The 10,520-nt window shown below is 53.6% G+C and overlaps 1 protein-coding gene across 1 annotated transcript; it reads left to right on the forward strand.

Annotated features, from left to right (window-relative positions):
- Positions 1 to 5,921: 5,921 nt before the first annotated feature.
- On the forward strand, positions 5,922 to 10,247 carry HAND2 (heart and neural crest derivatives expressed 2). Its single transcript, XM_015408146.1, has 2 exons — positions 5,922 to 6,594; positions 10,011 to 10,247. The coding sequence occupies exons 1-2, from the start codon at positions 6,010 to 6,012 to the stop codon at positions 10,107 to 10,109; spliced, it is 684 nt and encodes a 227-aa protein (XP_015263632.1). The 5' UTR covers positions 5,922 to 6,009; the 3' UTR covers positions 10,110 to 10,247.
- Positions 10,248 to 10,520: the final 273 nt, after the last annotated feature.

The raw sequence follows: 10,520 nt of genomic DNA on the forward strand, positions 1-10,520 counted from the left end.
ATCGGACGTCAGGGATCACGAAGAGCAATCCAGTGCTCATGGGAACCTGCATAGGATCGCCCTGCGCGTCGCCTCGGCCCTGGTGCATTTCACAATCTGACTGGAGGCGCAGTAGGGAGCCCTGGGCCACGAAAGCATTCCTCCCGGCGCCTTCCCCTTGGGCTGCCTCCTCCTCCAGTTGCTTTGCTTGGCGGTGCGACGGGGGGGACCTGGCGGTGCATTGGAGGGCGCCTCCCGGGTGAAACCAGCAGAACAATCCGGGCACGAGAGACAGGGCGGCGTTTCTTCTGTCTCTGCGAGGGCGGCCGTTCCGGTCCTCCTGAGGGGGCATTCTCTTTGAAGCTGGCCAGATGTCAAAAGACGCATCCCCTCCCCGTCCCCCCTCCCCTTCCTCAAAAATACCCCCCCCACACACACACACACACACTCATAAAAAAGCGTTTAGCCGGCTCCTCTCTGTTGAGGCAGCGCTGGAGGTCTGAGGACCAAATGAGAAAACATTCTGCCCGCTCTGCCATAAACTGCTGAGGTCTTCTTCTGATTAACAGAACCCAAACGGGTGGAGGGGAATTAGGGGGGGGGAACGATGCGTGTGTGGCTCTGAGCGGGCGTAGGAGCAGTTTGACCTGGAAGACAGCACGTCTGAACGCGGAGCGCCAGCTGCACGGAATTTAGCCCACCCGTGTTCGGTCCAGCGCCTGGAAGACGCGAATCCATGTTAAGAAGGAGCTAAAACGGCTCCCAAAGCGGAGGGACGTCGTGGGGATGAGTCTGGACCGGCAGCTCAGGGTCCCTCTGCGCGTGACACGACGTTTGGGCGCCCTCAGCGAGGGGAGGCGAGAGACCCTCTGAATTGCGCCCTTCTTAGGTCTGCCTCAGAGAAACGCTCCGGATTCGCTCGGTTTCTAGCTCAGTCAAGCCACCTTGGCCTGCCGTCTTGAAGGCCCAGACTCCGTAGGGCTGACCCAAAGGCGCTCCTGAAAGACAACAAAGCGACAAGCATGGATGTGCTCTTGGACCACAGCATTTCTCACCGAAATTTCCTGTCCTCCTCTTTTTTCGTTCCCCTTCTCCCCTCCTTCTTTAGCCAAAATCTAGATTTTCCTCTCCCCACCCTTCCTCTCTCCTCTTTCATTACTGTATCTTCCCTTTATCTTTTCTCATCAATCGTTCTTTTCCCCACATAAATTCTAACTTTGGATTCCTTCCTTCCTTCCTTCCTTCCTTCCTTCCTTCCTTCCTTCCTTCTCTATCTTTCCTCCTCTTCCCCCGTTCAATTTACAGTTTCTCTGTCTTCCTTATGCTCTATAATCTTTCTGTCGTTCACCCAGGAAAACAGAATAACGAGATTTAAACTGACTGCTTGCAGCCCCCTTCCTAAAGCAGGGATTTTGTGCCCAGGTGCTACTCGGCTAAACCCACAGACTGAAGCCCTCTTTAAATACCCTTGACTTGCGTGGAAGTTGCGGGACCTTCAGCGAATCCCAGGTCGCCGCCTAAATACTCATTTAAGCGTGTTACGGGTCAGATCGAGCTAGCCTGGTCAGGAGGCCGCTAGAGCATTTCAATCTGTCTGCTTATAAGGAGAATTCGTGTTCTCAGCCAGGAAATCCGAGAGAGAGATTCTGAAAAGCCAAAACACTGGTGGTTTCGGACTTCGGGTCTCCTGATTGATTGATTTTTAAATTCCTTTCGCCGTAGTCACCCTCTGTTGCTTCCCGTGGCCCTCGCTTGCAAGATGCTGTCTTTAGGATCCGAGTCGGAGGGAAAGCACAGATCGCACGAAGGAATGATCGGTGGGTGATTCGCAGCAGGGCCTGCATTGATGGAGACGGTTGCAAAGGAGACTGTGCGGGGGGCGCGGGGGGGGGGGCTGATCCTTAACAGATCGGGTCTGCCAGGCAGGTTTTGTGTAAATAAACCAACAACGTCCGAGAGGTTTGGGCTGCACCTTCTTGGCAGGCACGCAAATAAATAAGCGCCGGAGATTGGCGTGGGACGTGAAGAGGCCCTCGGCCTGGGAGCCCAGATAAGGGAAGGGGCTCTTTCCCCTTGAAGTCCTCCAACGGGCGGCTCCTGCGATCCATATCTCTGGGAAGTCTGGCCGCTTTTCGCCCTGCCGCCTGGGCGCCCTGCTTCTTACCCCGGGAGGTACAAGGGAACCGATTGCAGTGGTTCACCACAGGGCAGTAATACATGTCTCCGATCCGAGCTTGGAAATGTCTGAAGGCTGAGCGATTTGGCTCGATCAAATGGAGACGCGAAATGTCTCCGACTGGGAACTGTCAGTCCAGCCCTGCAACGCCCACATTTGTGAAGAAAATCCGGCATCCAAGTCCAAGCGGGTGTTCTCTCGTCCTTTCCTCTGCAGCAAACAACGCTAGATCTCAGCCGAGATTTTTGCATCCTTTGGCACAACCTCGAACCGGATGCCGCACGACCCCGAGTCTAAAACCCGGGGATCTGCCTTGCCTTCCCCTTGGAAGGGAAAACTGAATTGTCTCGCTAAGTGGAACATCAGATTCTACGCCTCTCTTTGCATAGCACATTACTGGGAAGGAAGCGCCGCCAGAGACAGCGCGGCTGATTTTCAAATACATACACTTAGGATGGGGCCAGACAGATGGGGTACGGATCACCCACCCAACTAAATAAATAACATTAAAATTGGACATACTCTTCCAGTTCTGAGCATGTTTACCCGGAAGCAAGCCTCAGTGAGGTCAAAGAAACTCACTCCCACGCAAGTGCTTCTCATAGAAAAGCCATTTTAAAGCCTCAGCTGGTAAATCGGATTAAAGTCAAATGCAGGGATTTACCCTTGGTCCCGATCGGGCTCGGACTTCCCCATTCCGAGGGCTCTCCTGACAGTCATTCTTCACATTAATTGAGTGCAATCCAGCTGCCATTGAAAACCATGGACAAAAAAAAAAAAGTATCCGGCGACTGTAAATAAATGGAAGTCCCCTTCAATGCAGTACATAACCGCATTAGAAGAGTGCTATCCAAAATTATGAGGGTCTTGGATTTAAATAATGTTGCAATATTACTTGCAAGTTCCATTCTTTCTCCCATATTTTTCTATTTATAGAATTGCTTTACTACTATTTTTTTTTCTGGTTAGCTTTGCCCAGTCCCAGATTGGGTTCCGTTCGGCGTGCATCCACACAAACACAAGCATCAACACACGCTTAGTTCCAGCGCGGGTCTTCTGTCTCTCTTGTTGATCTTAGCCTCACAAGCCTCGGCCTGTTATTCTGATTCCAACTTATCCTAAAGTAACCCCGTGGTGCCCCCCCCCCCCCCGGTGGTGGTGGTGGTATTTGGCTAGAGGGCCTTGGCTGCTGCAAATAGCAATCCTCTTCCGCGCTATTTGCATCCTTTTAAAGATCCTTTTAAAGATCCTGGGGCCAAACTAGCCAAAGTCGGTCTTCGGCTGCGATTCTACATATTTTTTTACTCGATGGAAGATCCCACTGAATGAAGTCAGGGGGGTTTACTTCCAGTTCGAGGAAGAGTGTACAGAGATGTTCTCCTTTTTGTCTGCCTGTAACCTCCGCTGCGGTTCCACCGGGAAGTGAGCTGGGCCCCGGATGGCGTCTCTGTATTTCCAGTGGCCCAGCACACCTTCCTTCTCACCTTGTTCTCCAAACTCGAAGAACTTCTGAAAGGGGAGGGGGGTTTCTACCCTTTGCAAACCACCTCCTGAGCGTCCTGAGCTCCAGTCGCCAATAAGTCGGGTCGCAGGGATTTCATGCCAGCTTCAACCCGGGAAAGGGCGCCGTCTTCCCTTCAGGTATCCCTGTATCGTTTGCTTGAATCGACTTGAATCTTTCTGGAGCTGCGTCCTAAGGTGCCGCCGGCCCCGCCCGTCCTCTAGCCTGTGCCTGGCCTTTGAATATTTGGGGAAGGCGACAGAATTTCTTGGCGCAAACTTCCTACCGCCTTGTGACCAGTTTTTCCTGGGCTCCTTTTCCAGATTGCAATGTGTTCAACACACAAAATCCTATCTCTATATCTCTTGGCTTTCAGCCGGGCCTGCCTATTAAACATCTCTTTAACAACTCCCTGCCCATAAGTGAAACCCGTTTCCTTCAAGATGTCTGGGCATTCCGGTGGTGTTTTTTTTTTTTTTTAAACTATCAGTATCATGATTATTGGCGAAACAAGAGAAACGCCGAGAGATCTTTATATCTTGGTTAACAGAAACGAGAATAGAAGCTCTCGACATGCTGTTAAAAAGATTCAGTTACTTACCTAACTGGGCGGGCTCAGGCAAGGAGAAACTGGTTTGATGTAGGGAAAGTGTGAACACCAACGGAGCTGAAAGAAAACGATTTGGATTGAGATAGCTTTGTCTTAAGCAGTCATTTCCTCCTCAAAGCCCACTCTGGCGGAGGCAAATTACTCTGTCTTATAACCAATAAAGGTTTTGTTTCATTTTTTCCCCCTATAGGTAAACGGAATCGAATTACCCGAAATAAATCCTATACACACAAGTATGTCTAGTTCGGAGTCAAGTGGATTGCGGAGGAAAATCCATTAATAGGGCTCATTAACAATCCAGTAACCTGTGCATGTATATTACATAGGCACAGCCAGAGACTATTTCACCGACCTACCAATTTACATTTACTTGAAAGTTATTATCGTCTTTCTTCAGGGAAATCTATTTCCAAGCTAGTTGTAGTGAATGGCAATCTTACCTAGGGAACTACTACTAATAAGAATCCATTTTAACCTGCAATTAATATAGATAGATAGATAGATAGATAAGATTAAAATTGGAAAATTAATGAAACAAAACAGCAGTTTTAACTAGAAACATTATTGCTACTATTAATGTTGTTCCGACATACAAAGAACTAGTATATGTTATAGTTCTGCAGGCATTACTGGGCAATATATAGGCACATATGCATTCTTGCCTTATATTATTGGTCGTGTAATTATAGCTCATGCATATCTTCGGAGTCATACTACACTAGAACTGAGATGAACACATACAGATATATACATATACATATATATATACATACATATACATACCCACACACATAAACATACTTACAGCAAAGCATTGTTAAATACTCGCATTAACCTCTGTCTGTGCTGGAAAGGGGGGAGGGCTTTCCCTCGTTTGTTTTAATTATATTACGGATAGGAACGGCAGCCAATCCAAGAAGAGAAGCTGCACAATTAGCAGCACGAAGATTTTTAAAAAAGTTTTATGGCCCAGTGCGGGACGCTCCGCCCCCGGTGCAGCGGATTGGCCGGGAGAGCCTCTGACGACATATATTAACCCGAGCTGCCCTAAAGATGTAGCTGTACATGGAGATCAGGCTAGGAAATCCGAGCAGCGTCCCGCGCCTCGCCGCGCCTGGAAAGCAACCGGAGCCTTCCTTGCCCCCCGCCGCCGCCGCCTTCGCCCCCCGTCCTCTTCCTCGTCGGTGGTGTCTCCAGCCGAGCAGGACAAGTCACGGAGTCCCCCCCTCCGGAGCGGGCTGTCTGGGTTTGGTCCGCCGCCGTTCAGGGGGCGGGAGAAGAGAATGGGCGCCCTCCTGCCTTGAGCCCAAGACGCGTCCGCCGTCCCGGGAGGAGAAGCGACTGCACAGGCCTCCTTCGGAAACGGCCGGGCCAAGTGGGGAGAAAAGGCAGGTGTGAGTAAGCCTCCCCCCCACCACCCCTAAACTTTCATCGGAGACGAGCAGATCGGCCAGGAAGGACAGCCGGGGAAGAGCTCCTCTGGGGAAGGGAGCCCTGCTGCGGTGCGGTGCGGGAGGGAGGGAGCGAGCGAGCGAGCTGCTCCCCGGTCTCGAGATTTCTCTCCGGCCCCCGGCAGCGTCTGCCTCCCCCTCCTCCGCCGCCGCATGACTGCGGAGGGAGGCCCTGATCCTGCCTGCGGGGGCCTGGGGGGACCGTGCGGCAGCCAGCCTATGGCGAGCCCCCCCGGGTGCTAAGGCCGAGCGGGGGCCGTGTGCTGGGGAGGGGAGAGCCAGGGGCCCGGCGATGAGTCTGGTGGGGGGCTTCCCGCACCACCCGGTGGTCCACCATGAGGGCTACCCCTTCGCCGCCGCCGCCGCCGCTGCCGCCGCCGCCGCCGCCGCCGCCAGCCGCTGCGGCCACGAGGAGAACCCCTACTTCCACGGCTGGCTGATCAGCAGCCACCCGGCCGAGATGTCGCCGCCCGACTACAGCATGGCGCTCTCCTACAGCCCCGAGTACGCCAACGGGGCGCCGGGCCTGGAACACCCGCACCACTACGCGGGCGGCGTGGCCCCTCCGGGGAGTGGCGGCGGGCCGCCGGGCCTGGGGGGCGGCCCTCGGCCGGTCAAGCGCCGCGGCACGGCCAACCGCAAGGAGCGGCGCAGGACTCAGAGCATCAACAGCGCCTTCGCCGAGCTGCGCGAGTGCATCCCCAACGTGCCGGCCGACACCAAGCTCTCCAAGATCAAGACCCTGCGCCTGGCCACCAGCTACATCGCCTACCTCATGGACCTCCTGGCCAAGGACGACGCCAACGGCGAGGCCGAGGCCTTCAAGGCCGAGATCAAGAAGACCGACCTCAAGGAGGACAAGAGGAAGAAGGAGCTGGTCAGTACCGCCGCCGCCGCCGCCGGGGAGGGGAGGCGGGAGGGAGGGAGGGCGCAGGGCGCACGCGGACACTTCGGGCGCAACCCCTCTCTCTGCCCCCAAACGCCTGCCTGCCGCGCACCGGGACCAGGCCTGGCTTCCAACGAGCAGCCCGCGCCATGCACGGCATGATGTTGAATTTGGTGCCCAGGGGGTTTACTCCCGGCCCACCACAAGGCCTCTATGTTCGCCGCACTGAGCTCTCTGGGAATGCGCTTCCGAACAAAATGCCTCTCACGCTCGAGCTGCGGCGTGGAAGCCCGGCCTTCAGTGGTCCAAGCCGAAGACACCGGCATTTTAATTAGCACCGGCATTTTAAACACATTTACTTGGATGCAAATGGTACCTTTTCTACCGGGCAGAGGCCGCTTAATGGTATCTGCGCCGTTGGCGTTCGTTCCAGGCTACTGAGATATGGAACTCTCAGTCTGATCCATGCACTTATGCACACGACCATGCTGAACACGTGAATTACTCCCCTATCCACTATCTGGATTGCGTTTTCCCAGTCGAGAAAGTGAGGAACTGTTTTGGGTTTTTTTAGACACTCTGGCTCTTTGCGTGGAAGGGAGATTTTATCACCCGAGAGTACTTATTTGGAAAGAAGGCTTTGTCTTTAATATATAGATATATGCATCAGGCTCTCTTCTTTAATATATATCACACACATACATACATATATGGATGGATGGATAGATAGATTAGAGTGAGTCCTAGGGAGAGGAGTCGCCAGCAGGAGCCACCTCACCTGGGTAAGCCGAGGCGTCAGGCGGTGTGTGCAGAGTCTTCTTCCAAATTGCCCGCAGAATGCCTCATCCTTACAGGAAGTTAGACAAAACGACTCGGGAATGAAGGCCCATTGTATGAAAGGCCCTCTTGAGGTACGCCTCGACTTGCCGTTAGTGCCCGGGCAGGTGACCTCCAGCTCCCAGGAAGCGTTTCCGAGGCCAGGAAAAGCGACCCATGGGCGGAGCAGAAGCCGATCCAGAGAACTCTGGTCCCCCGGGCCATTGCTGGGGCCAGGAGCCCGCTGCCCTCGTGCCCTGAGGGGCGGCCCAGAGAATTCTTTCGGGTCTGAGAGGCAGCTCCTTGAGATAGGGAAAGCCATCTCCCTATAAGATTAACGTGTTTTTGTGTATCGAAGTCCAGAGGTTTGAATTCAATTTAAATTTTTAAAACCTCCTCAGATCTTCCTTCCCTAATTTTGTGGACTGGACTGCTCTGCGGGTTGAAGGTATTTAGACCCCAGTCCACAAGGCATCGATACCATTCAGACCGGTTTAGGACTGACCCAAATGTATTAAATTGTGGGTTGAGGCCCTTAGCCGGGCAATGCAGACCACCTTCTCCGGCTGAGATCTTACCGTTCTTCACATAAATTTCAAAGGGAGATCGGCGATGACATATTCTGAAAAAGTCCTCAGGAACGCAAAGCCCCGCAAATCGCGGGGAAAGCCTAGCGCGAGGATTTCGGCATGCCTGCCCAGTTGCCGAGTTCAGATTCATGGCAGAGGGGGTTGGTTGGCTTGTGTTGTTTTATTTCGGCCGCGGCAATGCTGCCGTGCAAGCGGCGAACCTCCCCTCCGGGATCCCCCAGTCATTAAAGCCCTGCTGATTTCACTGCGGCTAACTTCCAGAGTGATCTCCCCGCTTTCAAGCTTGCGCCTACACAGTTCGCTTCCACCTCTTTTCCCAGGTAGGGTGTGAGACGGAAATTGGGCAGGTCCTGCTGTTTCCTCAGCAACTTTCTAAAACATTGACCGCCTGGAGGAAGCTGAACGCTTGGAAAGGATGGCGGAGGAAAGGAAGTTAGCAGAGACTGGGGGGGGGGGTGAAGCTTTAATTTCAGCCCGGTTTTGAGGGGTCACATCCTGCGGTGCGGGCTCACAAACGCACATCCAACTACAATTCTGTCCCTAGTTAGACGCCAGTGATTTGCTCTCAGGCTTGGAATCAGTTGAGTTTGAATCAATAGAGCATCAATCACCGGGCTAGGAGAACACGAGCGGCTTGAGTCGAAAAGCCATGGGAAGGCGCCTACCAGGCAAACCGTTTCAGGGCAGCCGAGCTGGTCGGCGGTAGAAGAGGAAGACTCCAGCCCAGTAGCGCATTTGAGGGCAACAAAACCTCCCCCAAGTGTAAGCTCTGGAGAGTCAAAGCTCCCTTCACCAGATAACAAAATAAAAAGCCTCCCGGGAGTCGAGGTTGAAATAGGTGCCCCGCGTTCTGTTCCTACACAGGCTAGTTTGGAATCCACTCCTTTGAGATCCTCTTTTCAAGTCGGTGTTTAGGATCGGAGCCCCTGAAAATTCCTAGAGATTCTCTGGCACCAGATTGTGTTTTTTGTTGTAGTTTTGTTTTAACCTCACACTTAGGCTCTCCCACCTTTGGGAGTGGGAAGCACATTTTTCGGGGAGGGCTTGTCATGGAAGGGCAGGAAGGCCAAGAATCCCCTTCCGAAGAATGCCGAGCCTTGTGTCTGCTGCCACTCCTGCAGCCCAATCTGTGCAGCAGCAGGCATGGCGCAGATCAATGAACCACCCCATGAGGGACAGTTAAAGTGTGCTGCGCAGATGTGAGGGGAATGATGGGTGTATTTAGGCAGTCATGTGGAGGCTGCTTTATTGTGCAGCAGACCCGGCGCTGACTTAGAACCATTTTCCCGACAGCCTGTGCCCTGAACGTAGCTGTAACTCTGGCACTGCGCCCCGGATGCGTAGAGATAACAGGCGTGTAGCATGCCCTGTGGCCGGAGGGCTGTCGTCTTTAGGATGCTAGAAAGTCATCCAGCCGGTGCGCTTTTACATCTCTCCCTGTTACCCCAAACAGCTTCCCAACACATTCGATCCCAGGGTCTTTATCCTAAAAACTCTTCCCCACGGCCAAGCGCCATTGAACTAGACCTGAGTAGGATTCTGTGTAGACCTGCCTCTTGGTGTGGATCTGGCACGCCTGGTCGTGGGTCAGGCCGATTCCGAAAGCCCTTAAACCGGAGCTGTGCCTACGTCATAACAAAGGCAGCGCGGGTAGGCCGCTTTGATTTCATTCACGCTTTGGTTTCCCTCCGGCTTAACGGCTTTGGTAGATTTCTCCTGTCTTTGCGAAGGAGCCGGTTCTACCAGCCGAAACGTGGCTCTCCGCCCTGTCTGCAGGCTGTTCCAGCGCGATCCTACTGCCTGCTCGAGGTTTGCACTGTGAGAAGATCTGGGCAAAAAGACCTGCTCAGATCTCCCCACGAGATTTCTGTGGCTGTTCGTCTGATTCTGGGGCCAAAGGGGCGCGCGGGTGGGACCTTTCAGACACCCACACACACACCCCTCCCAGCAGGGCCAAGAGATAATCCCTCGGTGTCTCCTCTTCGCCTCCTCTCTCAACAGAACGAGATCTTGAAAAGCACCGTGAGCGGCAACGACAAGAAGACCAAAGGACGGACTGGCTGGCCGCAGCACGTGTGGGCTCTGGAGCTCAAGCAGTGAGCGCCGCGCGAGGCCTGGCCGAGAGAAACCCGCGGAGGACTCGGAGCCCGCCGACCAAGGACGCCTTGGCGACGGCGGCGGTGGTTTGGGGATCGTCTGGTTTATTTATGTGCAATTTCCCTCCCCTAATCTCCCCCTTTCAAATGTGGATCTTGGAAGGAAAGCATTCCGTAACTGAATAGATGAAGAGGAACACTCCGGCGTGGTAAGGGGTGATGTGGTCTCCATCGTTTTATATATATATCTATCTATTTTTCCCCAGTGAATGTTATTTTGCTTTGTTTGTATAGAACACAGGGGACAAGGGGGGGGGGAGCAAATCTCGCAGTGTGGGTGTGTGTCTGTGAAGTGTATCTCTCTTTGTTCCCTGCCCTCTTTGTGAAACGCGTGGGAGGGAAGTCCAGAAGGAAG

Source organism: Gekko japonicus, unplaced genomic scaffold (assembly GCF_001447785.1).
Source record: "Gekko japonicus isolate JY-2015 unplaced genomic scaffold, Gekko_japonicus_V1.1 scaffold109, whole genome shotgun sequence".
NCBI classification, from domain to species: Eukaryota; Metazoa; Chordata; class Lepidosauria; order Squamata; family Gekkonidae; genus Gekko; species Gekko japonicus.